The sequence below is a fragment of the Lynx canadensis genome, chromosome D4 (genome assembly GCF_007474595.2).
Source record: "Lynx canadensis isolate LIC74 chromosome D4, mLynCan4.pri.v2, whole genome shotgun sequence".
In the NCBI taxonomy this organism is placed as follows: Eukaryota; Metazoa; Chordata; class Mammalia; order Carnivora; family Felidae; genus Lynx; species Lynx canadensis.
The window spans coordinates 92,778,910-92,805,151 of NC_044315.2; the positions used below are offsets into that span (position 1 = coordinate 92,778,910).

At 62.2% G+C, this 26,242-nt stretch overlaps 2 protein-coding genes across 2 annotated transcripts in view; both read right to left on the reverse strand.

The window, feature by feature from the left end:
* Positions 1 to 1,161: 1,161 nt before the first annotated feature.
* On the reverse strand, positions 1,162 to 4,710 carry INPP5E (inositol polyphosphate-5-phosphatase E; the record flags this gene model as incomplete). The annotated part of the gene is made up of 2 exons (XM_032595531.1): positions 1,162 to 1,416; positions 3,824 to 4,710. Coding segments are annotated over 2 exons (924 nt in total), but the record flags the coding sequence as incomplete, so codon positions are not given.
* A 2,595-nt stretch (positions 4,711 to 7,305) lies between these two features.
* SEC16A (SEC16 homolog A, endoplasmic reticulum export factor) overlaps positions 7,306 to 26,242 on the reverse strand; it is a 29,299-nt gene continuing 10,362 nt past the window's right edge. The window contains 26 exon segments of the mRNA XM_030293226.1: positions 7,306 to 7,392; positions 8,381 to 8,458; positions 10,312 to 10,386; positions 11,244 to 11,338; positions 11,586 to 11,723; positions 12,060 to 12,171; positions 12,310 to 12,366; positions 12,564 to 12,644; positions 14,395 to 14,541; positions 15,448 to 15,530; positions 15,952 to 16,197; positions 16,935 to 17,112; positions 17,356 to 17,469; positions 18,389 to 18,529; positions 19,174 to 19,279; positions 19,443 to 19,554; positions 19,733 to 19,850; positions 20,062 to 20,143; positions 20,542 to 20,639; positions 21,707 to 21,952; positions 22,359 to 22,497; positions 22,606 to 22,667; positions 23,234 to 23,376; positions 24,251 to 24,416; positions 24,506 to 24,677; positions 25,194 to 25,320. Coding sequence (XP_030149086.1) covers positions 7,324 to 7,392; positions 8,381 to 8,458; positions 10,312 to 10,386; positions 11,244 to 11,338; positions 11,586 to 11,723; positions 12,060 to 12,171; positions 12,310 to 12,366; positions 12,564 to 12,644; positions 14,395 to 14,541; positions 15,448 to 15,530; positions 15,952 to 16,197; positions 16,935 to 17,112; positions 17,356 to 17,469; positions 18,389 to 18,529; positions 19,174 to 19,279; positions 19,443 to 19,554; positions 19,733 to 19,850; positions 20,062 to 20,143; positions 20,542 to 20,639; positions 21,707 to 21,952; positions 22,359 to 22,497; positions 22,606 to 22,667; positions 23,234 to 23,376; positions 24,251 to 24,416; positions 24,506 to 24,677; positions 25,194 to 25,320 — 3,185 coding nt within the window. The 3' untranslated portion in view covers positions 7,306 to 7,323.

The following is a 26,242-nucleotide window of genomic DNA, read 5'->3' on the forward strand; positions in this document are numbered from 1 at the left end:
GGTCACCCCCCCCGCCATCCAGCCGCCACAGACCTGGTCACCGGTCCCCCTCGCCATCCAGCGGCCGAAGACACTGGTCACCGGTCACCCCCCCCCGCCATCCAGTGGCCGAAGATACTGGTCACCGGTCACCCCCCCCCCCGCCATCCAGCCGCCACAGACACTGGTCACCGGTCACCCCCCCTCGCCATCCAGCCGCCACAGACACTGGTCACCGGTCACCCCCCCCGCCATCCAGCGGCCGAAGATACTGGTCACCGGTCACCCCCCCTCGCCATCCAGCCGCCACAGACACTGGTCACCGGTCACCCCCCCCGCCATCCAGTGGCCGAAGATACTGGTCACCGGTCACCGCCCCCGCCATCCAGCCGCCACAGACACTGGTCACCGGTCACCCCCCTCGCCATCCAGCTGCCACAGACACTGGTCACCGGTCCCCCCCCCTCGCCATCCAGCCGCCACAGACACTGGTCACCGGTCACCCCCCCCCCCCCCCGCCACTCCAGCGGCCGAAAGACACTCGGTCACCAGGTCCACCCCCCCCCCCCCGCCGTCCTGACCGCCACAGACACTGGTCACCGGTCACCCCCCCCCCCCCCCCCCCCCGCCATCCAGCCGCTGCAGAAGCCGGTCACTGGCCCCCTTGCGCGCCCAGGGCCGGGGCGGCTCCATTGTCTCCTGAGTATTGGTCATTTGGAGGCTGGTTAGATTCCACCCCCGTTTCCCGGCAGACACATCCCAATAAGCTCCACGGGCGCCCCAGTGACCCCAAGATCAGTCCACCGGAACGTCACTCGTCATCAGCTGTCACCCCGATGACCGTGTGCGAGTGACGGCTCTTTTAGGGTGCTCTTTCCAGCACTCGGGTGCGGCTGGCTGTTCCTTCCACGGTCCCTCCTCGTGTCTCAGCGGGCAGGGCCGTCCCGGTCCCGTCTGTCAGGAGCAAACGGAGGCCGAGGGCTTTGGTGACGTGCCAAGGCCCGGCAGCCGGGCGCTGTGGTGCGGGAGGACGGGGGGCACCCGGCTGCAGGGGGGGTGCGCTCCGAACACTGGGGTGCCCCACCTGTTCCGGCAGACCGAGCCTGGCTTCCGCCCTTCTCCCCCTGCCCCCCACGCGCCCCTCCAGGCTGCCTGGCACGTTGTCCCCGCCCGCCTCCGCCTTCGGGCACAGGGAAGGCGTGTGGCCGTGCCGCCCGGGCCCCGCCACCGCCACCGAGGCTTAACGCTGCCGTTCAGCAGAGTCCTTGAGAAACCACCCCAGCCCGGCTGTGTAACAGACCACTAGCACCTTCCAGGCTCCCGAGGACCCCTCGCTCCAACTCGCTGAGAAAAGCTTACATCTCGGTCTTGCAAACAGGAGCCCATTCCTCTGAAGGGCATCAAGTCAAGAGCAGGGCTCCCAAGCCACGCTGGCCGCTGAAACCAGAACGCGGTTCTCAGGAGCTCCCACGAGCGATTCCCACGTCCTCCTCCCCAGGCCCTGAGGACGGGAATTCGATCACGCCCGGAGGGAGGCCCCCGCTGGCTCACCCCACTGGGTGGACAACCTCCCTCACACCCGCAGCCGGGCCCCCGCTCCCCTGCCACAGGGCGTGATGTCCTCCGGAGCGGCCCCGTCTGCAGGGTGACCAGAAGGCCGCCACGCCAGGGGCCCTGTGCTCTGATCCCCTCCCGGGTCCGGGGTCGGCCGCTGCACTCGGCTGCTCCTGTGGCCCGGGTGCCCTGCGTCCCACACCGTCCACATCGCCCGGCCCGTCCAACACGGGCCACGCTCCGACCTCAGCCAGGTTCTGCCTGTTTACGGACAGCCCACGAGCTAAGAACCATCTCCACGTTGTCAAAAGAGGAAGAAACCCTGTCACTTTGCGACGTGGGCAGACCACATGGAATTCCAATTCCGTGTCCCTATGCAAAGTGTTACTGCCACACAGCTGCGGCTGCTGGTGCACATATGGTCTGTGTCGGCAGAGATGAGCACGGCTGCAGGATGGAGACACTTACAGAAAAAGTGTGCCGACGCCTGTTCTAGAACCCACCGGAAACGGGGCCTTTAGGCGGCAGAACTGGGGTGAGGGGTCCCCATCAACCTGTTTGCTGCTTGCCCGAAAACACTGAATCGAGGACCCGATTTTGCGACGTGATTGTCATTTTAGGTCACAAGCGCGTCCGCATAAGTCACAAGCAGCCGACACAGGGCGGTGACACCGCGAAGGCACTAAGACGCCTCGCTGCCCGCCAGAAGCCCGTACAGATTCTGTCCTGTACAGCTGGGCTCGCCACAGCCCCCTCTCCCTCCCGACCCACAGAACCTTCGAGTGGGACCTTATGTGGCAACCGTCTCTGCACATGCCATCAGTTTAAGGATGGCAACGTGAGCTCATCCCGGATTTAGACCAGCGCCCCATAGGAGGAGAGACGCAGACACGGAGGAGTACCGTGTGAGGACAGAGGCAGAGGCTGGAGGGACGCGGCCACAAGCCGAAAGACTCCCGGGCCACCAGGAGCTCGAAGAGGCCAGGAAGGACCCTCCCCGGGAGCCTCCGGAGGGAGCTCGGCCCCGTGACACCTTCATTTCCGACGCGTGGCCTCCAGAACTCCACTTCTGTTGCTTTAAGGCTTCGGGCTTGTGGCCGTTTCTTACGGCCACTCCAGGACGCCACTGCAGTGACCATCCCAACCGCCCCTTCCCCCGGCCCTTGTGCAGCAGGACTGGTCCTGATGGGAGGGAAGGCGTCTGGAGAGGGAAGTAGGGCCAGAGCCGCACCGGGGGCCTTGGGCGCCACGATGGGGAGTGGGTGGCGCGGGGGCCATGGCCCCGTGTGTGCCTCGAACAACCTGCCGGGCCCTGGTAGGGGGCAGAGGCCTGGCCCAGCCCACAGGACGGGGCAGGGAAAGCCTTTTCAAGTTGCGGCCTGGGCACCGCAGCGTGGGCCCCGTGACGAGCCCACGGGAGAAGACCAGACTCGCGGGTTTGGACAGGCGCCCCCGGTCTGGTGAACGGAGCCAGAGGCACACAGGGGAGAGTCCTGAGCAGAGAGGACATTGGGGGAAGCGCCTAGTTAGGTTCTTTTGAAGCTACAGGAAAGTCAACAGGGATTAATTATTAAAGCCCCATAAAGCCTAGAAACCTAGCATCCCCCATGGTGGGGGGGGGGGGCGGGGAGGGGCAGGTGGGAGCTGACGGACAGCGGGGCGCTCAGCAAACGATCCCAGAGCCTCAGAGAAATCGGGGCAATCCTGGAAGCAAAGCGCAGCCGATCAGGCCCGGGGGACCCTCCCTGCCGCCAGTGAGCGGGGCCCTGGGGACCCTCCGTCCGAGGTCAGTGCGGTCCCTGAGCGGTGGCCCCCGGGCCAGCGTGAGCCCAGAGCACGGCCACGGGGGCTCGCGGCTGCGCTCCGGCCAGCACTGACTGGCGCCCCGGAACGTTCCTCCTCAGCAGAGCGGTTAAGGGAGAGCACTGCTCAGGGCTACGTCTTGGAACCCCGCAGCGGCCCAGACGACGGGGCGGCCCCACGTGCTCACAAAGAAGGCCGTCCGGGACAGAACGAGAACGAGAACGAGAACGAGAAAGAAAACAGGATACGGCGCGCAGTGCGGAAGGCGATCTGTGTATCTGAACCGTCTGCTTTATAGGCACACGTGCCCCTGGGTGGTGCTAAAACACACAGGGGAAGTTCCAGAAGGGGTGTCCTTCCGGGAAGGAGCCGGGAGGCGGGGGTGAGGGGGCTAGCCTCAGTTTCGCGAGAATACCTTCCTGTGGCGCTTTCTAGCGCTACAACGAAGGCCGTGGATGACCCCCACCCCTGCCCCCAGAGGCCCTACCTGCTTCGGACGTCCTTGGCGCGGATGGGTGCCAGGAGGCTGAAGGAGGGTTTGGCATCACAGGCCAGGGGGCTCGGGGGCCGGCCGGGGCCCAGGCTGCTGTGGGCCCGGAACAGTCTGCTCTGCAGGCGGGACTTGCCGGTGGGGTTTGCGGTCCACGGCGGGTTGGAGGCCGCCTTCTGGTCCGCGGCGGGCAGCCTGGTGGTGCTCCCCGCCGAGGCCCCGTCCCGGTGCAGGAGGTCCAGGGAGGTGCTGATCATTCCGGAGATACAGTGACCCCAGGAGGAGGGGCCCCCTCCCGTACTGCCCTGGGCCCTGCGGGACGTGGGGATCTCCTGCAAGGAGGTGCTCAGGCAGGGTGGGGAGCCGGTGTGGGTGGGGGGCTGGGGGGCCTCGTCCTGCAAAGAGCCCCTGGAGGGGCTGGTCCCACTGCGCGTGGCCAGGTCCTCGTGGCTGGTTCGAAAGCGCCGCCTCCTCCACGCCTTCTCGTCCAGCGACAGAGCTCGCTCCAGCCTGGGCCTCGTCGGTGGCTTTGGGGTGAAGGGTTTTGCCTTGGCTTGTGGGTCCTCATTGCCGATACCCGCTGGAAGGCTCAGAGGGGGCACGGGGCTCTTCTCGGGGCCCTGACAGCCGTTGCTGGGCAGGGACCCTGGGTGGGGCACGAGGTCTTGGCCTGCGTGGGGAAGCTGTCCCTTCAGCATTCTGCCTTCGGGCTGCAGATGCCCCTGGGCGGTGGGCTGCGGGGGAGATGCCTCTGAATGCCCCAGGCACGCCAACTTGGACGGCCTAGTCCAGGGGCCAGCTCTCAAGGGTGATGGCGACCCAGCCGACCCAGGAGAGGGCTCCTGCCGGGGCTGCCGGTGGAGCCCAGGGTCAGGGATGCGTGGTCAGACGTCGCCCAGCAGGCACGGAGGAGAGAGCGCGCGCGGCGGCCTGGGGTGGTCCGGCAGGGGCAGGGCCAGTTGCCGCATGACGGGGACCCCCAAAGCCCCGGAGTCCCCCGGAGGAGCCTAGAGGAAAACCGTGCCGTCAGCCTCCCGCAGCCAAGGCCGGCTCTGCCGCAGGGCCAGAGGGGGAGAGGCCAGCAGCAGCTGAGCCACCAGTTACACTGCTGCTTCCTCCTAGGAGGTGGGTGAAGGCTGGCCCCTCGAGGACGGGAAGCCACCATACTGCGGTGGGGGGCGGGGGGGAGGCTGTCCTCCGTGGGGTGCTGGGGACATGACCCGCACAGAACGGCAGCCCCAAGGTCAAGGCCAGTTCACAGGCCCGGCCTCGGATGGGAGTCCCTGGGCCCTGGCTCACCCGGGTGCCCACTCTATCGCTCAGCGGGCACACCCCGCCCGGGCAGGGGCCCCTCCGCAGGTCTGCGGCCCGGCCGCTGCCAAGGGCCCCTGACTCAGGACTTGAGTCTGCGGGCGCGGCCGCCGCCGCGGGGTCCCCAGGGCAACGACAGCCGCGCAGCCTGACCCCGCCCCCGCTTCCCGCCTGGGGTCGCCCCGCGCCGCGCCCCGCGCCCCCGCCTGGGGGTCGCCCCGCCCGAGGTCCCCCGGTGCCCCAGATTCGCGTCGCAGGCCCCGCCCGGGGGTCACCCCGCGCCCTGAACCCGCGCCCCCGTCTGGGGGGTCACCCGGCCCGAGGTCGCCCCGGTGCCCCAGACTCGCGTCGGAGGCCCTGCCCAGGGACTGCCCCGCGCTCCGGACCCGCGCCCCCCCGCCCGAGGGCCACCCCGCCCCAGGGCGCCCCCGCCCGGGTGTCGCCCTGCCCGAGGTCGCCCCGCGCCCACCTCTCGGCGCCGCCTGCTCCCCGGCCGGCGGGCCCGGCGGCTGCTCCCCGGGAGCGGGAGCACAGGCGTCCCGGGCGCAGTCCCCGTAGCAGTCCCCGCAGCGGCCCCTGGCGGCCGGAGGACCCAGCGCGCGCGCGCGCCCGAGTCCGGTGGCCCCTCCACCCGCGCGGCTCCCCGGCCCCTGGGGCCGCACCGGCCCCGCCCCGCCCAAGGGTCGCGCCTCACTTGCTGCTCTGGGGGGAGGGGCTTCCCGGCAGGCCCACCCCCCACCCAACACCGAGGAGCTCTCCGCCCCCCACCCATACCCCCCCCCCCCCGCCACCTAGGTAACCGACCAACAAAAGGAAACAAGTGACAGTGTTTTGCGAGCGCAAAATACTTTATTTACCAATTTGCATTTAGTAAAAATAGCAGCTCCCGCCTGGCCTGGGAGGGAGCTTCTTGAATCAAAAGTCGCCGGCAGCCCGCGCAGGGAACGGTCGGGTGGGCAGGCCAGACCGAGGGCGCCAGGGAGGTCTCGGGTCCCAGGGCCCCCCCACTGCCCCGGGTGCCACGCCCCACCTCTCTCCAAGTGACCAGAACCAACGCATCGGGGCGTGCCCTGGGTGACACTCCGCGCCCTTCCTCCATGACCCAGTGAGCCGCGAGGGAAACCGAGGCCCGTGCTAACTCATTTACGCCCTTTCTGCACTGAGATTCACGACACCCAACTATGTCCCCAGCAGAACCTACAGAAATTATTTCCTAATGATTCTTATAAATATTTAATGTTTTTCTGCGGTCTCTTCAGACTTAACAAGAACGTGAATAATTCTAAGAACAGTCGATGAAGCCTTAAAGCTTTGAGTCCAGGGGGCGGGGCCTCCCTCTGTGGGTTCAGCCCCCCACCCACTGAAGATCCCGGTGTGGGAAAAGCGGAGGCAGCAGCCTCAGAGTCAGGGCGCGTGTCAACTCTGCGCCCTGAGGACCAGTCGTGAGGAAGTACATCGACTATTTTACAAAGGGCGTGGCAGTCCAGAAGTTTCTCTGGGGACGAGTCTAACCAGGCTACTCACATACTAAGAAAACCCGAATGGAATTCGTCACAGCCAGTTTTTAGCACTGGTGGGTTAGGGGGGCGGGTCCCACGTGGAACACGGCCCGGCCAGGGGAGTGGAGAGCAGAGCCTCCCTCCCGGGCAGAGAAGGAAGCGAAGCTGGGAACATCTTTGCCGCCAGACTCAAATGCACTTGGGCGACCAGGGCCTCCCTGGAAAACTCAGCTGAGTCCACGTTTCCTTGAAGCCCGTGATGCGGTGCCAGGCCCCAGGGCGCCCTCCAGGGCCCAGGGGGGCCCGACGCAGCAGTAAAGCACGGTTAGGTTTTCCGAGACACCCCAGTTACCGAAGGGCTGAGTTTTTTCACGCAGCAAAGATGGCTCCGGCCTCCCTCGGCGCACCGCTCCCGAACGACTAAGAGCGTTTTACCCTCGGGTCACCGTCGGCTAGAGACGGAGCCAAAGCTCCCCTCGCTTCCCCCAGCACGGCAGAGGGGCCGCGGACCCAGCCCCGGCAACGCTGCGGAGACGGGCCGTGAAGGAGTCCGAACACGACCGCGTGGAGTCACTGGCGTCCCCATCCGGGCGGGAACGGCAGGGAGGTGCGGGCCATCGATCCGTCCGAGTTGGCGGTGGAGCAGAATTTGAGGGTTCCAGATGCCACTGCAGGACGGGGACCCTTCTAGCTCAACGCCGGGTACTTCCTCTGGCCGATCCTCCCCATCCTGGAGCCCCCCGAGGCGGCAGAGGCCTGGAAAGACAAGGAAGAGTGCGGACTTCCACCGGCCAGCCTCCGAGGCCGGGGGCGCCCCGGCAGCGCCGGGGAGATGGGTCTGCGGGACCATTTCCACCGACAGAACAGGCAGGCTGCGTGTTCTCCGGAAGCCCCGACGACTGGCCAAGTGGGGACCAGGCCTAGACGTCCGCTTTGAAGGGGTCCGCAGTTTCGTCAGGTGGTGAGAAGGGAGGCTGGCCCCCGCGGCAGAGCACCCGGGGAGGGTGGCGGCCCAGCCCGCGACTGCAGCGTTGCGGGGAGCGCCCAGGGACAGACAGCGGACGGAGCGCAGGCATTTACTCGCGCTGAAGTGAGCCATCGATAAACTCTTGTAAAGCGCACACTGCGAGACGGAGGGAACGAGAGGAAAACCGCCACCAGATCTTGAAACGGAAAAGCAGACGCACGGCCAGGTGGTAACCTGGGACACGGGAGTCCTGGAGGTCAGGGCAGGAGGCCGAGAGGCGGCCTCGTCTGCGGGCACGTCGAAGCAGAGAGTGGCAGGCTGGCCGAGCGCCCGGCTGACAGTGAACAGGCCCGGCCACCCCAGGCGGTGAGGGCGACCAGGGTCGTGGGAGGCTTTATACTCTGAACGTCGAGACACGGCCCCGGCCCCTCCCTGCTCAGCTCCCCCCCAGCTGGCAGCCGGGCTGCACCCTACGGGCAAGAGACTGGAAAAGGAGGAGCGAGAAGGCAGAGAGACAGAAATAGAAAGAAACATTCAAGAGCATTCCCCAACCGCGGGCCGTGGGCTGCCAGGTGAAGGGTGGCCAAGGCCGGCCTGGCGGAGGGAGTGAGACCCACGGTGAGGTGTGGCGGCGGGAGACCCGGCGGGAGACCGCAGGCCCCAGCACGGTGGGGCGTTCACGCCAGGAGCAGCGGCAGGGACGAGAGAAGGGTCGGCGGACACAGCGGGGCGCCGGGCTGGGGATCCCTGTGCCCCAGGAGACAGCAGGGCACTTACCTGTGCAAAGTGAGCAGGGCTGTAGAAGGGCACGGCTGCCCCGGAGGCGCCCCCTGCTGCGGGGTGGTCACTGGGAGCCTGAGAAGCACAGAGAGTTCATCTCAACGCGGCAACGTCACACAGCGGTGTGCGCTCCCTTGTGGACAGACGCCACTGCTGGGCGACCGCTCACAGTACTTCTAAGAAAGCCACAGAAGCAAGTCGAAGACGCTTGTCGTGACACTGGACTGCGTTACCGAGTGGCTCACAGAACGCACGTAAAAATTAGAGCGGCATGCAGCGCGAGATGCTTCCGAGGCAGAACATGCGGCAGCGGGGAGCGCCCGGCCCCGGGGGCCCCCGGGAGTGGCACCTTGAAGCAGTTAGTAGATGTTTCTGACCACTTCAGACCTCCAGTGTCCAGCTACAGAATCCAGTGTTTTAATAAGCAAATAAAGTCACACGAAGCCTTCGTCGAGGCAACCGGAAAGCTCCGTCGTGCGATCCACACACAAGATTAAGTATTCCCGTGTCCCAGCCCGCCCGGCCGAGGACAGCCTCGCTGCCTCACTCTGCCCGGCCGCCCAGAAACGTCCCGCGCTTGACCAGAAACCAAAAATTCTCCGGACCCAGGCGGGCTTCCGAAACACCCTCACACGCGGTGAGGCTACACCTGCGGCCGGCCGTTTGGAAAAACCGATCCGGAAAGAACGAGATCACAAAAGTCATCCGTCCCCTAGGAACGTTTTGGGGTCGACTCGGTCGCCAGTGTAGGCGGATGGCCCGAGACCGCCCCCGAGGACACTGGAAGGAAGGAACACTGCATCCTGTGGCGCGCGGCGGGCTGCGTTAGTGACGGGGGCACGACGCAGGCCGGCACAGCGCTCTTAAGGGAACCGCGGAGGCGACCCAGTTCAACTCGTGTTCAGTGAGAACTGCCAGCCACAGGTACCTGATAAAAATGCTGGCTCACTTCACGCGATAATGAACTCAGTGAACTACAGCGTGAAAGCTGCGAAACAGCAAGAACACACACAACACGGACAGATGAGAAATCGACACGCGCCTGCTCCACGCGGCCAGTTCCACCCGCGGAGCCTTGTGATGCCGTGAGAATCGACGCGGGCCAAGGGGGCGAGACACCAGAGTTAGTTTAAAACTCCTGCTGTGAGGGACAGTTGGGTTTTTTTAACTAAAAAAACGTTTACGTTTATTTGCTGGTTTTGAGAGAGAGAGAGAGAGCGCAGGGAGGGGCGGAGGCAGCCGGAGAGAGAATCTCAAGCAGGCTCTGTCGGCGCAGGGCCCGACACGGGGCCGGGACTCCCGAACCGTGAGATCGTGACCCGAACCAAAATCAAGAGTCGGCCGCTTAACCGACTGAGCCAGCCAGGCGCCCCTAACGTACAGCTTTTATTAAGACGGGGGCACCTGGGCGGCTCGGCCGGCTGAGCGTCCGACTTCGGCTCGGGTCGCGATCTCACAGCTCGTGGGTTCGAGCCCCGCGTCGGGCCCCGTGCCGACGGCTCGGAGTCCGGAGCCCGCTTCGGATCGTGTTTCCCTCTCTGCCCCCCGTCTGCGCACTCTCTCTCCCTCAAAAATAAACAAGAAACACGAAAAACACGTTTGGACGGAAAAGCATCAGCTGGGGGCGAGGGGGCCTGCCCTCGTGCTGCCAGAGAAGCGTGAGCGCGGCGCTGCTGTGCCGAGTGAGGGGAGCCCGGGGCGTGTGCGCTCACACCCTGCTCTGCACGCGGCTCCCACACAACCTGCAGACGTAAGGGTCGCTGCTTGTGCTGTGGGACCACAACACTTTTAAAGTTCCAGAGAGCTGCTAGATTGCCTCTTCCTACTCGTCAACATCCTCATTTAAAGAAGAAGCCGCTTGGACGGTACAAGTGGGCGATGTCCCCAGCCCAGTGTCTGGGCAGGTACGTCCCGTGGGAGCGGCTTACCTCTCCTCCCTTGGAACCGTCCTCGTGGGCGGGTGGGAGCTCAGGGCCGGGGAGCGACGCTGGCAAACCTAACACCTGTCAGGAAAGAAGAAACGCAGTGGCCATCACTCCCGTGAAGCCCTCACACGGGGCAGACCGACGCGACACCCCCCTCTGGCCCCGGCCCACGCAGCTCCACTCCGAGTAAGCGCCCCTCCGAGCGGCTGCGGGTCCCACGACAGCCTATCTCTGGGGAACTCGGGCCGTGGGCCCCTTGATGGCCTCGTGTGCAAGCGCCCTCGTTACTCCGTTTCATAGAACAGGAAACAGAGGCTTTGAGATGTCACGTGATCCTTTAAACGTTAAGTAGCTGGGGCGCCCGGGTGGCTCAGTCGGTGAAGCGTCCGACTTCGGCTCAGGTCACGATCTTGCGGTTCGTGGGTTCCAGACCCGCGTCGGGCTCCGTGCTGACAGCTCAGAGCCTGGAGCCTCTTTGGATTCTGTGTCTCCCTCTCTCTATCCCTCCCCTGCTCACACTCTGTCTCTCAAAACTGAACAAACATTAGAAAAAAAACCTGTTTTTTCAATTTCTCTTTTAAAAATAAATGCTAAGTAGCTAATTAACAGGGAACCAGGGTTGAAACCCACTCTGTCCACCTCCAACCATCCTATTTCACGTGCAAGTTGTAAAAATTTAAAAAAACAGTCTCTTTATGACTGTGGGTTCAGGAAGCCAAGGCCACCATACCACGTGCACCACATGGTTACGATCTCCATCTCTAGAGGCGCTCAGGGGAGAGACTTCCGTGGAAACTGTCTTCTCTGGGTGCATGATGGGAATGATGCAAACAGCAGGCCGACCTTCCCAGGCAGCGGCACGGGCCAAGTCCTCCCTGCCCCCGCCGCCCGTCCCCGCGGCACCACTCGCCTGGGGGCTCACGCGGGGGGCTCACCTGGGGCTCTGAGGCAGGCTCTGGATTGACGGCCCCCCCCGCAGGCGCACGCCCTTCCCTGCCGGCCCCCTCTGCGGGTGGGGCCTCCTCCGCATCTGTGAAGGGGACAGTGCGGGAGGCTGTCAGTCCATCCGCAACACCGTCGGGGTTTCATTTAGAACAGTCTCCAGGGGAAAGGTTTCCCGCAGTGCACTTGTGGGGGACCCGGAATGGTATCCGTGAACAAACACGGATGGACCGCAGGCTCCCCGCACGTCAGCCGGGTCATTTTTCTTAAAGGGAGGTGAGGGCCGGGGGCTCTCAGAAAGAAGGTCACAGGTCAGGAGGTCCCATCCCCCCTACCTGCGTTTGGTCCGAACAAGTGGGTGGGAATCGGCATCGGGGCCAGAGGAGCAAAAAACTCCGCCGGGGCGAGAGCCGGTTCACTCCGCTGGGGGCCCCCCGGGTTTAAGACGTCCACGTAGCGCGCTCGGGCTCCGGCTGCGTCAGGGCGAGCGGCAAATCCAGGTCAGCGCGCCGCAGGGCCCCGCTCCCCCGGCCCCCCCCCCCCCCCCCCCCCCCCGGTCGCGGCTTCCCACGTGGCGCAGGGCTGGCTTCCCCCGGGGCGACGCCCCCCGTCTCGCACACACCCCGAAGCCGCCAGCGCCGCGCCGCCTCTGAGCGGGGGCCCTCGTGCTCCCGAGACGGGCGTCTCTCTCTGCGGGGTCACCCCGTGACGCTGCCGTCCCTCCTGCGCACTCCACCACCTCCCCTCAACTCTCCTGAGCCCGTACCACAGACGAGTTCTCCGAGTCTAATTTCTGCCTCGACTGTTACCTGCTTTCCTGGAAAACATGTTCACGGAGGCTCTCGGGGGTCCGCCGGGACCAGGGGGCCCAGCCTGTGCAGCCTTGGGGAGGGAGGTTGGTGGTGGGGGCGGAGCCTTCTTCTGCAGAGGGAAAGACGCTTCAGAGACCTGCCCGTGGACCCGCGGCCACCGGGCGCGGACGGGGGCCTCGCAGGCGCCCACGGCCACGTGGCAGGGAGCACTCCTCCCGCCAAGCAGACGCTAGGAATTCCAACTCACCTCCTCCTCTGGCTCATTTACATCTACCCATCGGTTTTTCTTTTCATCCCAGACGATCTGCCACCGTCATGAAAATAAAGAGAGAAGTCCGGAGACTCAGCGGAACAGACCTGGAGCGCGGCCCCGTGTGACGCTGCACACTCAGGAGACGCCCACCCAGCTGTGCCCGTAGCCGGGGAGCACTGTGCGAACCACTGCCGGCCACGTCACGTGAAGCCACAGGCCCCGCCGGCCCCACGTCCTACAGCACTCACCGACTTGTTCTTGTCGTCGGGCAGATAAGCCTCCGTCCTTTTCTTCCCGGGCAGCCAACGAAATAACCAGGACTCGCTGCTCTAAATACAGAAACAACCACAACACCCTGGAGGACGTGGTGCTGGGTGAGGGGAGCCCCACACGGAAGGCCCAGTCCTGAAGGGTCCACTCACAGGAGGTCCGAACAGAGTCGGATCCGCGGACAAGGGCGGGGGGGGGGGGGGGGGGGGGGCCGTGTGCAATGGGACAGAGTGCAGTCTGGAAAGACGGACACGTTGGGGACGGATGGGGGGGGGGGGGCGGCGGCACAACAGCATGAATGAGCCTGACGGCCCCAAACTATGCCCTCAAAACAGGGTTAAAATGGTCACTTTTACACTGCGTGTATCTTACCACAATTTAAAAACCTGAACAATCTGCCTTTTGGAACTTTTCCTGTCTAATGCCAACTGATGGCAGCCTCTGGCATCTTCCCTCCCTGACTGAGCAGTGGCAAGAAGGCTGGGAAAGTCCTCGTTGGACCCCCTCAAAACAGTCCCCCATGTCTCGCCCTGAGAGAATTTAGGTGTCAGGAACGCTGACTTCACTCCTCGCGTACCGTACTTCGCTTCTTCTAGAACAAGCAAACAGGGAAGGAGCCGCAGCGGCTGTGTGTGCTCTCAAACCCGTCGCTCTGGGCGACACGGGTCTGCACGCTCCCGCCTCGCTGAAGCATCACGTCCCAGCTCACGGTTCCGGCACACTCTGGATCACACTTGTGTTTCAGTAAAATACCAGCCATTTAAAAAAACCGATAAACTGAACCATATTAAGAAGCGATAATCTACTTAAAAAAAGGCGGGGAAGGGCACTTGGCTGGGTCAGTTGGTGGAGCGCATGACTCTCGGTCTCTTGGTCTCAGAGCTGTGAGTTCGAGCCCCACGGTGGGTGTGATTACTTTAAAAAAGAGAAAAGAACACGTTCCTCATGAGCTAACTAACACGAAGCGTAAGGACCCGACCCACAGTGTAGAAGAGGATGTGGGGCACGTGCATCTAACAGGGGACTGGTGGCCACGGTGGAAAAGGACCCGATTAAAAGCAGGAGAAGACACAGGCCAGCACCACGAAGCCGACGACGGAGGTAGTAACGGGCGTGTGAAGAAGGTGCTCAGCACCCTTGCCCCCCAGGGACGCGAACTGAAAGCACCAGGGGGCAGCACGGAGCCCGGCAGAGGCTTCGGTGGGCGGGACGGCCCGGCGCGCGGAAGGAGCGCCACCTCCCTGGCTGTGCTGCGGGAAGGGTCACCCGGGCCAAGCTGCCCGGCGGCCCCTTCCCAGGCTGGACCCCCAAGAGAAATGAGCACTTTCGCCAACGGCAGACAGACCAGAACCGCTCGTGTGGCTTTTCCATAACCAGCCTGTCTGTGTTCATTACCCAGGACGAAAGATAAATACAATTGTAGCATCTGCGGACCCTCCCTCGATGTTCCCACACAAGGGTGTTTAAACATCAGTCTCCTTTGTAAGAAGTCCCAGAACAGGAGACACCAGCCAATGGTGACAGAAGTCAGAAGAGGCCACCCTTGGGGGCTGGGCTGTGACAGGCCGTGAACACAGGGGGCCTCTGGGAGGGCTGCGCTGCTCCAACCGCACTCGGGCCGTGCCCGTTTGGGGACACAGATGCACGAACGTTCACGAAGCTTCACGTTTCACACGCCCCTAGGACACTTCCCAAACCGTGCGGCCCAAGTGACCAAAGAACGGTGGCCTGGGGCCCGGCCCCCAGCGCCGGGGCGTGAGGAAGGGCCTGTGGGAGCCCCCGCCCCGCCGGAGGTGCGCCGTGTGCTACCTTCTTAGGCTCCTTGACCTCTTTCCCGGCCGCCTGTGCAGGCCTCTTCCCTTCGGGCGTGGACGTGAGAGGTGGCTGCAGGGCTCCGGGGCCAGCACGCTCCCACGCCGGAGGGACCTCGGAGTCCTGGGACGTCCTGGAGGGGCCCTGTTCCGAGGCAACAGGGGAGGAGGTTCACCCGGGGCACCACAGCAGAGGCCTTATGACTCGTGAGGAGGGCAGAGTGGGGGGGGTGGGGGACACAGCTGCCCCCGCCCCCCAGCATGCAGTTAGCCAGCCGGTCTGTCGAGGCGCACTGCAGGAGCCGGAAGGGGGTTCGGGAGCTCAGGGGGCACTGCCGGGCTGCAAGGAAGAGGGAAGGGACTGGGCACAGTGGAGCAGGGGGCGTTTTAAGAGATAGGCTTATTTGTTTAGAAAATACTTCTCGCCGAGCGAAGACCCCATTTTCAAAATTAGCAACTGTCATTTTACACGAAAACAGAGTACTCTTGCGGAGGAACGTGTGACAAAAGTTTAGACGATGACCGCATGCCCACAGAGGCCTGCTCTCTGTACAGAAGGCTGTGGAACAGCGTGTAGGAAAGCATTTGTTCCCCCCCCAACCCCCGCGCTGAGGCGAGAGCAAACAGAGGTGGTGTTTACACCAGACACGTCTGATAAAACGATATCTTGATTTCAAGAAACCAGTGAGATTTTTAGGGATTCTACTGCAGAAAGTGAGGTGCAGAGAGTGGGTAGGGCTCTCCAATTTAGAAAAGTCAAAGTTAGCAATGCAGTTTCATTACAAACGACCACTTCCTCTCCATGAAGGAACGATCCCCACGCCACACTAGTAAACGAGCGTTTTCCTCCATAACGCTTTTCCTCAACTCCGGATGGTGAGGATCCAAGTTATTTCAGAGGAGCTTTCCCACTGAGAAGCAATTTAAAGGATAACTTCCTAAGTTTCACTACTATCTTTCTACTTAAGACTAAAGAGCGACAAGTCTGGGCTCCTAATCAACGCAGCTTATGGAAAACGAATAGCTTAAAAACAAAAAAGCGGGAGAGTACCAGATGAGCAAATTTTCCGCCAAAACCATCTTCTCTCCGTTCCGGAAGTGAGTTTCTCCCAAGCGCCTCCTGTGGCATCAGCCCTGTCAACGGAAGAGAGAGCCACGGTGGCAGCTTCGCGACGCGCCTCAGGGCCCGAGACCGGAAATGGTCTCGAAATGGCTTCATCTTCAAAGACGGGTCTACACCGTACTGTGCCCGAGTACACAGCACGAGAACCACGTCGGAGCGCAGAGCAGGTCCCAGCCCGGGCGCACCTCAAGGCCGGCTCGCCACACCGGGACACCCGCTTACACTCTGCGTCCTAACCAACAGCCAAGTCACAAGGGACACTAGTGTGGATCTCGATCAGCCGTTCCGCCTAGAACTTCCAGAACCCTTAGCAGACAGTAAGCGATACAACTCGTTTCAAGCGCAAATGACTTAAGGCCCTCCTGCCAATCACCTCCTTGGACACCAAACCCAGTCCAGGCCTCTGGGGATGGCGTCGCGGCAGAGACCCACCTGGGTCCTGGCTTCCGGCCTCCTGGGGCAGGTGCTCGCTTTCCTGCAGAGACGGTGCGCCCGCTGGCAGGCCAGGTCCCGGGTACAGAGCTGCAGGCTCAGGCACAGAGGGCTCTGGAAAGCCAAGCGCAGACCCTGGGGGTCCGCAGCCAGGCCCCAGCTCCGCGGGGCCGGGGGGTGGTGGCACGGGGAACAACGGCACCCTGGCGGGGAGGGCCGGCTGGCTGTCGGGGAGCGTCGGCGGAGCTGCAGAGAGCGAACAGCAGCCTGAGGTCACTGGCGCTTAACTCCAGTCACTTGCAGAAGCGAACTGGCGGTCACCGAACAGTTTAGCACGCGGCATTCTGCGTGGCCACGTTTCTTTCGTTCTGCGCTAAGAGAACCATGCGCCCAAACAGAAAGTGCGGGGGATGCGAGGGCCTCTGCGGTTGGGGGAAGAACAGCACGCGGGCTTTTTGAGGACCAAAGGGAGGACGTCGTTAAAGATGACGGGCTGGGGCGCCTGGGTGGCGCAGTCGGTTAAGCATCCGACTTCAGCCGGGTCACGATCTCGCAGTCCGTGAGTTCGAGCCCCGCGTCGGGCTCTGGGCTGACGGCTCAGAGCCTGGAGCCTGCTTCCGATTCTGTGTCTCCCTCTCTCTCTGCCCCTCCCCCGTTCATGCTCTGTCTCTCTCTGTCCCAAAAATAAATAAACGTTGAAAAAAAAAAAATTAAAAAAAAAAAAAAAAAAAAGATGACGGGCAAGGGCTCTAAGCCACAGCGAGACCCAACACGACCCGGAGAGTGGCTGCGTTCACAGAGTCCTCCTGGCCTCGGCCGCCAGGGGACAAAGGGGCGCCCGCCCACTCAGCCGATGTTTACAGCCGGGAGAACGGACAGCCTCACGGAGGGAGAGGAGAAGGCTGACGTGGAGCTGAGACACGTCCCCTCCGCTCTCCCAGAGAGGCAGGGCGAGAATGTTCCGCGTGCGGCACGGGGCTCACCTGAAGGCAGCAGCCGCACGCCCTGACCGAAGTGCTCGGCGCTGGGCACAGGCAGTGCCAGCAGCGGGTTGCCCGGCTGGGCGGGTCCCGGGCCGTCGTGCTGCCCGGCCTCAGGGCTGGGTGTGCTGGGGCAGCGCTGGGAGAGGGCCCCGTCCAGGCTCCACGGCGCGGCGCCCTCCTACAGGAGAGACACCGCAGGCATTTCCCACAGCCCCGCGCTGCGGCACCAACCCCGGGGGATCCGCTCCCCGCGTCCGTGCTTCAGGAGCGCCTCCCGGCCCCGTCCCGGGAATCCGTGCGCCTCTGAAATCCTACCGTTTACACTGAACACCCGCACTCGATGTGAAAACGGGGACACGGACCGCGCCTGTCAGCCCGTCTCTGACATCGCGTCTCCCGAGACCGAAAGCAAACCTCACACCTTGACCTGCTTCTCGACGCGCTGCAGCTGGACCAACCAGGCGGGCTCCACGAAGGACTCCTCCTCCGGCTTCTCTCTCAGCTGAGGGTCGAAGAGCCGCAACTGCGAGGCGATCTAGACGCACACGGGGTGGGGGGAAGAGCCCGTTACCACCGGGGAGGACAGGCCCACCCAGGTGGACCCAGAGACAAAAGCATCTTCGTCACCCAACCGGGCGGCTGCATCACCCGGAAGGTTTTCTGAGGCGCGCCGTGACCTGCCCTGGAGCGGCTGGCGAGGCCGAGACATCAGCAAGGGGGCCCGGGAGCCTCGAACGCGCCCTAGCAGACCCGTCAGCCTGTGTGCGTGGGGGCCAGCAGTCCGCACGCCCCCCGGAGCGAGTCTGCTGCCCCTCCCATCGGATCCCACGGACTTGGCTTCGCCGATCAAAACACTGAATGGACCCAGAAATGCACACACCCTGACGGGCAGTAGGGGGAGAGGGACGGTGAGGGAGGTGGGGACAGATGGGTTTACTGCTGAAGCTGGCGGAAGAAGGACTCGTTATTCTGTTTTCGTAAACGTCTAAAACTTCTCGTGATGAAACACTTTCCCAAGTTATCGCGCGAGTGCATTCTCCTGAACGAAACTCCCGGGGAGAGGGGAACGCTGGCGCAGCGGGCAGCTTGTGCCGGGCGTCCCCACGCGCAACCGCGTCCCGTTTGAGCCTCGCCTGCTCCTGGAGGCCGGTCACGCGGTCCCTGTTTTGCGAGCAAGAAACTGGGGCCCAAAGCCAGGCTGGCGGACTCTGGCAGCTCCTGCTGTGGACCGCTAGATTCAAGGGCCCCACGGCGAGTCTCCCGTCCCGTTTCTGCACTGGGGTGAGAGAGCTGACGAGTTCTTACGCTAACGCAAAAACACCGCATGCCCGTCCAAGAACACGAAAATCGCTAAAGCCGTTCAAGAAGGAAGTCCCGAGCGCCCCAACGGTCCCAGCTCGGTTCCCGAGTCCCGTCAGCCCGGTGTCGCCGGGAGGACGCTCAGGGGACGTCACCTGAGCCAGCTGGCTGATGAGCACCGGAGAGTGCGCGTGGGGCTGCGTCAGGATGGTCTTGGCGATCACCTCGCAGTAGTGGAAGGCTTGCGTGGCCAGCCCCATCTCCGCCAGGCGGCAGGAGTAGATGAACTTGAACACCTGGAGCAGGTGAACGAGCAGAGCGGTCTGAGGCACCGCCCCTCGCCCCCGCCAGACCCCACCCCAGGCTGGAGCTACTCTCACGCTTCGCCTCGCGCGCCTCACACACGCCCCCGGCGGCTGCCCAACAGCACCAACCCTGCTCCCGGAGGGATCTCACCTTTCGCTTATTTATTTTTTTAAGATTTCACTTTTTAAGTTACCCTTACATCCAACGTGGGGCTCCAGCTCCCGACCCCGAGATCGAGAAGCCAGCCAGGTGCCCCCCAAAGTATCTCAGATGAAAGTGGACAACTAAGCTTCTTGGCAACTGTTTCTCTTCAACACGCTTACTAGGCTGGTCGGGACAGCCGTCCCCACTCGCTCTGCCCCAGAGACATTTATGCCCACACGGTCCCCGGTCAGATAATACTCTCCCCACGACGCTAAGAGCTGCCGACAGACAAAGTACTGGGGACCAAACGCTCAACAAACATCTTAAAGGCAAACAAAATCCTCCACTCAACAGGGCTTTCTTCTCAAGCATTACGGACACTTGAGTGTCTCGAGATCTCCAAAAACACTTTATCGCTTTCTGCGCAAGGACTCGAACCCGCGATGGTCGGAGAGTTGTCAGCACGGACCGCCCGCCCACCCCCGCTGACCTGGAAGTTGGGGAAGGAGCAGGTCTGTGCCCCGAGGGACTGGGCATACTCATAGGCCTCCGTCCTCTGAATGGCTTCATTGGTCGCAAACTGGAAAAACGGCAAACTGTCGAGGAAACAGGGAACCTTAGTCCTTGAGCAGGTCACCCAGAAGCCCATCACACCACAGGACAAAGCCGGCAGCCGCTGCCGGGCCGCCCTCGATCTCTGGGTGGGCTGAAGGAGGGTGCTTTCCTTCTGCAGGAAACAGAGACCGCTATGTTCCTCACCTGTGATTCGATCCAATTAAAACCAGTTTTGCGGTTTTCTTCGTATAGACCCCTAACCCGACCTGGGCCATGAGGTAGCAGAAGTGCGCAGCATCTAAGAGACCTTTCGAAGCTGAGGAGACACAAAGCAGGCCGCGGCCAGTGACGCCGAGTTCTCCCAGGAATCAAAACACGTGGATGGAAAACACCACAGAGACGACACGAACGGCCCTCAGTACCCCGGCAGTGGCTTCCACACACGAGCGTCCTGCGCTCTCCCACCTCCGGGCCCGCGCCCGCACCTGACCTACCTAGCGTGTCGCCCATGGTGGTCATCGCCCTGGACTCCACATCCACGCTGCTGCTCAGGTTGGACAAAATCATAGCAAGATGCGGCCTCCAATCTCCCCACTTCTCGTCTCCGCAACACTGAGGTCAGAAAAACGCAAACCCAGATAAACCCTCCTCCTCAGAAGACAGCGTCATTTTCATCTCTCACGGGTGAGCTCGAAGAGCACAGCGAGGGAGCGAGACCAACAGGGGGTCGCAGGCCTCGCGGCCCGCGACGCAATCTGTCAGAGGAGCGAGCCCGGACAGACAGCCGGACCGCGGAGATGCCCGCGAGCCCCTGAACACTGACCGTGGACGCAGCGGGCATCCGGCCCGACATCAGCTGGTACACTGTCTGCAGAGGGTCGTTGATTGGAAGGCTGTTGGCGAACCTGGGCAAATACAAAGAGACGAAGACCCGAGTTGGCCCTGTGTCGAGGACAAAAAGACAAAAACAAGTCTGGTCTCGTCTTGGCCATCTAATGGCCGTCTGGCACTTAACCCGGGCAAAGTGCACAGGCCCCAGTATTTCGATTAAGGAGCTGAAAACACAAGGCCCCGGGATCTCGTGGTGGTTTCACAGAAAGTACAAGAACCACATGGCCAATAAAAACTTCTAAAACTCCCTTCGCAGTACAACCCACGGACGAAGGCCAAGCAAGCCCGGGCCAGCGGCACCTGCTTTCTGGGACGAAAACTACAGGCCACTGTGCTTCCAAGGGCTGGCCGGGCAGCACGACCAGGCCGGTTGGAAGTGCCCAGAGACAGTCTACAGGGCATGATGCTCTACCTGGTCATGACCCGGGCGTGTGTCCGGCTGTCCATCTTGCTTGCCAGCAACAGAGCATGTCCCCACAAGGCATTTTTCATCGCGGATTCTAAAGCATCCTGCAAAGTGTTTTCGGGGTTACCTGAGTTATCAGAACAATCTCCCCGACACAAGCAAGCGGGCGCGGCGGCCCACGTGTCATCAGGCACCGCTGGGGGCGGGCAGAGCAGAGGGCACACCAAGGAACGCGCGACTCAAAGTTCTGCCGACACAGCTCCGGTTCAGTAACGAAGTCCACTTTTCACATGTGCCCCAGCTGCAAAGTCCCTGTGGTAGCAGGCTGGCGAATACACATCTCGCTTTGTCATCTACTAGCAGCATGAAGAACACACACGCCGATGAGCAACCAGGGCAACCGAGACGGGGTACCGCCACCCCCAAACCATCGCTTCCCCCGTGGGACACACCACAGGGATCGCATCCCCGTTCCAGAACGCGGCACGAGGCCTCCACGAACGTCATCTTGATGCGCACACAGCCTTTCCTAAGGCAGACTTTCCCTTACCCAAAGTCACCCGGGGCACGACTCAGAGGACACCTTCGGGCGACAAACACGTTGTGGTACAGGTAAATGGGAGGCAAACCGGACAGACTTTACAATTTCAACCGGTCGGAAGATGTCCACGTGAAGACCGTTTAGTTATCACACACGAGCTTTCGGAGCGGATCACGACGTCGGAGTGCCCCGAACCGCCGGCCTGGGAGACCCCCACCACCAGGGCGCCCACGCGGCCCCCACGGGCCCCTCCCCACAGTCTGCCTGGTCCCGGAGAGCCTCCAACGGCTCTGCACATTGTGATCGGCTCCCCACCGGCCCCCGGCTCCCGCCTCACCGGGGAGGATGGTGTAATTTCTGTCTCGTGCTCGGCTTGGCCCCGAGACCCGCACACGGCAGGGGCGCAGCCTGAGCACGGGAAATTCATCTATTTGCCCAATGACTGAAAAGCACACTCGCAGGTCTCCGACCCCACAACCCTCGGAAGAAAATCCCCACTGACGCGAGAGGACGTACCAACACCACATGGGACGGCGTCTCCGGCGCGCCCAAGAGCGGGACCGCACCCCTCGGCTGTGTTCTGTGCCCCGGGACCCCCCACCCCCCCCCACTCCCCCCCACCCCGCTCACCTTCTTGCGTCCATAGAGCAGCAGCTCTCGGAACCTCTCAGTTTCCTTCTCGAGAGTGCTGGTGGTGGCCGCGTGGCTGTCGGTGAGGAACGAGAGCTGGGCCTCCCCGGACTCCTCCTCCTCCACTTGTCCCACCGCCTCGTTAGTAAAATCAATCAGGTTGGCCTCGTTGGGTGACTTCCCAGGAAGCCATGCCGTTCGGTGGTCTCGTAACAGAAGTTCCGCGATGTCTGTTCCCACCACGGTCTGCGAGGGCCACAGGGGCAAGAAGAACGAAAGGCTTTACCACAAACAGAATTCACTGCCGGGGTGACGGGACACTCCCGCTCGTCATCAGGCGAGGCCCCGAGCTGGACTCCTCAGACGTGCACGCTCTACTCCCAGGGGCACAGAGCACCGCCCGTGACACGGCCAGGAGCAGGATGGGCAGACCACAGACTGCCTGATAGGCCGACAAAAAGGTGGACCCACACCTCCCTTTGCCCCAAACCACACGGCCCTGAATTCCACTTCCCCAAATCACTGCTAGGAAGCTCTTCCTGCGTGAGCCCCTGGACGGTAACCCCGCTTCGCCGAGCACAGCCCGAATAGAAATCCCGCCCAACTCCTCGGGGTGCAGGGGGACCGAGGCAGGGGCCAACGAGAAACTTACCCCGTTCTGCCTGCACAAGAGAACAATGAAATTCCAAAGGAGACTGGCAGACTCCTTGTCAATTAAATTTTCATTCTGCAAACATTTCGTAGCTTTGTTCTGTGCAAAATTAATAACATCCACTTTATGGGTGTCACCTCTGAAAAAAGAACACACACTCGATGAACAGCAACACCTTGCATCCGCGAGGCCGAGCACAGCAGCCGCCTCCGGACAGACATCGCGGGGCGCTCTGACAGGGACGTACTTGCCGAGCGGTCCCGGGAACGAGCGCATCTCCTCCTGGTCCGGCGTGTGCTGCAGCAAGGTCTGGTGGAACCGGGGCGGGGCGGGGCGGGGCGGGGGTGGAGAGAGACAGCAGCTCAGGGGCAGCGTCTGCCGGCCGCGCAGGCACACCAAGCGGTCGACGCCACCTGGGGGGTGGCTGCCCCTCCGTCACAGGGCGCGGGCATATTTGGTTTACAACAGTGACTTTCAAGCTCTACTTGAAGGAGTGGGAACCACGCCTCCCCTCAAACTCTGAAGTGGGGCCCTAACGTGCACAGAAGAGGCCTGCCAGGGCCGCAGAAGAGGGCGCCCCCCCCCCCACCGGCCTCCTGCACCCCAGCGCCTCTCCCCGTAACCTGCATTCACCAGTAAGAGGCCTCCCTGCTGAACCAGAAATGCCAATGAAGACAGAAAGTGAATATGCCATAAAACCAAGTCTGACATGACCCCCAACGCAGACGCTTGAAATGCTGATCTCTGAGAGGAAACTGACATGACCCAACGCAACAGAAACATCTGCGGATCGAAGACGTGTGCAGAGAAACGCTTTGCAAGGTCACTTCTTCAAGGGCAGTCCTGCGAGGTGCAATTTCTACTCACGGAATTACCTCCATGCTGTGGATCTCGACCAGCGCGGGCTGTCCTTCTGAAGGCAGATTTGGAATCACTTTAATGAGCTGACCCCCAGGACCAAACCTGGCACAGACATGAGGCACTGAGAATTTCTCAGGAGAAGTTGGTCTTGATGGAGCTACGTTTAAATAAAGTGAAAAAGAAACAGCTTGTCACCCTGTGGTGCTTCTGAACTAGACCAACAGCACAGAATTTCACGACGCCCACATGGCTAGAGTCACAGGTCAGACTGGTCGTGGCGACCCGGCTTCCAACCGGAAGGTATTTTGGTTAGACGTCCTCCCAGAAAGGAGAACTTAGGTGGGTGTCAGAAAAGCGTTTCAGTCATTAGACACGACGGCTACGCTCTTCTGAAAAGAGAACTCCTTTGAAACAGCCGCGAGCGTGGAGCGAGTGTCACTCGCGAGGAGCGTCGGGCTTCCAGCCGCTCGGACGCCCCCAGAGCCTCCACACCTAACCCTAACCCTGACGGTGAGCGGCGCAGGGGTCGACAAGGGGACTGAGGCAGAGATCTTCACTGGAGCATCGCCCTGTAGGGTCCGACGCCCACGTCTGCACTTCTCCAGGGGAGAGTATTTGATCCAGTGTCTCAGGGAGGAGTCGAGACTGTGGCACAGGTGACAAGTCCACGCAGGTTTTCAAGGGCAGTTAAGGAGTTTCCCACACCCAAGCAGCCAGCACCGGGGAGCATAGGGCGGCCGCGCCTGAGAACCTGGCGGGGAGCCTGTACTCAGAGCCACACCGGCGTGGGCACCACGGACAGGCCAGGCTGCTCTCAGGTCTGAGTCCGAGGGATGGCACCAGCCCCCGTGACAAGCTCTGTGACTCACGGCAGTCCTTACCCTGCAGAGACAACCAGGCCAGGCACCGCCAGTTGCCATCAGAGCTGAAATTCACTCCCTCTGTCGCCCCGGGCTCGTGAGGCCACCCCGGCAGAGTGACCGGACGTCCCTCCACGGCCAGGAGCGCCTGGGCCCCGACCACACACACACCTTGCTCCGTCGCGGGCCAGCCGGCTTCGGCAGGGTAACCGTACTCCGGGAAGCCCTGGACGCTGCCAAAGTTGTTGCCGTAGGCATAATCTCCGGGCAAGGAGTCTGGGGGAGGCGGGGCCTCGTAGGAAGTAGCAGCCATGCCGTGATTTCTGTAAACCTGACTCTGAGGAAACAGAGCAGACGGGACCGATCAGCTCCTGGGAGCTCGGGAGACTCAGACACGCGGTCGAATACGGGAAGGGGGGGGCCCACCTGGCGCGAGCGGGAGCTGAGGCTGCTGCGCAGACTCTGTGCGGAGCGCTCGCTGTGCACGCTGCGTCTGTCCGCCTCCTCCCCGTAAGGGTCCCTGTGGGGCTCAGGGTCGTCGTCAAAGCTGCCAGTGAAGCGAGGGTCGTACCTCCAGGGGTCATCGTACCTCTCGGGCCTGGAGAGAGCGGGAGCAGAGGCGAGGAGAGGAAAGTGTGGGGAGGGGGCTCCAGGACAACGGCCCTCTGCTACACGGCAGCGAGGTCCCGCCGTGTCGTCGCCACCCTGTTGCCGGGTGCCGGCTCACCATCCGGGGTCTTGACCCTCAGACGACCAGTGGGAGCCTACCCTTGGGCGGAGCGGCCACATCCCAAGCCCAAATTCAGACCCCACCTTCGCCTTCAGATTTGGAGAAACAGGCCACAAGCGCACCTGCGTGCGGCCATGCCTTTCCCGGACCAGGAAGTGGAGGGGCCAACTCCTGGCGCCGCCCCCAGGCCAGTTCTCAACGCCCCCCCACCCAACAACGCAAGCGGGAACTGCCAGGAGGGCCTGTTCATCTTTGTCCTTCAGACAGGGACCCCAACGCCAGCTGCTGCTCAGGGTCCCAAGCACAAGTGTAGCTTTCCGATAAATACGACAGACGTGAGGGCAGAGTCGAGCAACCCTCCTTACCGACGCGCGTCGTACCAACCTGTCCCCGTAAGTGTAGTTTTCTTTCCGGTACGGATCGTATTCCGCATCATACCAATACCTCCGGTCACAGGCGCGGGGGTCCCTGAATCTGGAGCCATAGTGGTATCGGTCCCAGCGGCCCGCATCTGTGAGCGGGGCATTAACAGTTTATTACAACAGGCAAAGCAAGACACGCCTCCCGCCCTGGCTAGAGAAACCACACCACCCCAGACTGAAGGACGCCTCGAGGATCTCAGAGGAACCGAACTTTCCTCCGCCAAATCAGCATGACCTAGGAGAGTGTTAGCTGTTAGGCCGAGGACCCGGGCATGTCCTGCCTGTACCGACAACACGTAACACTCACCGGGTTTCTCTCAACACGGGTGATTTAAAAAAATAAAAACCTAAAAAAAACCCTGTTTGTAGTTACTATCTTTTGGTACTTAATTCTGTGACCATACGTTTTCCTTATGTGGCTTCTGACGTAGTTCAGAAAGTTTTAAGAAATAATCCAAAACTAAAAGATTACAGTTTTAAGAAACAATCCAAAACTAAAAGATTACTTAAAGCACCTGGGTGGCTCAGTCGGTTGAGCATCCAACTCCTGATTTTGGCTCAAGTCATGATCTCCTGGTTCAGGAGATCGAGCCCCACATGTGGCCCTGCACTGACAATGTGGAGCCTGCTTGGGATTCTCTCTCTCTCTCCCCCTTCCTCTCCCTCTCTCTGCCCCTGCCCACTCGTGCTCTCTCTTCCTCTCTCTCAAAATAAGTAAACGCTTTTTAAAAAATACGTTAACATTATAACCTAGATGTACCATTTTTTGGCAGCCACGAGCAAAATTTATATGTAAAATGACACAAACGTAAATGGGAAAGAGGCCTGGGGGAAGCGGGACAACCAAGGGACAGTGGGCCCGGGACCCTCCCCTGCAGCTAAGCACAGGTCACAGCCAGGCAGCAGTGACCAGCAGGACCGCCAGGGGGACGTGTCGCTGAGATGAGCACCCCGCCCAATGGCAGAGTGTCAAGGTGGGAAGGCAGCTCCGGGCGTATGCAGTGAGGACAT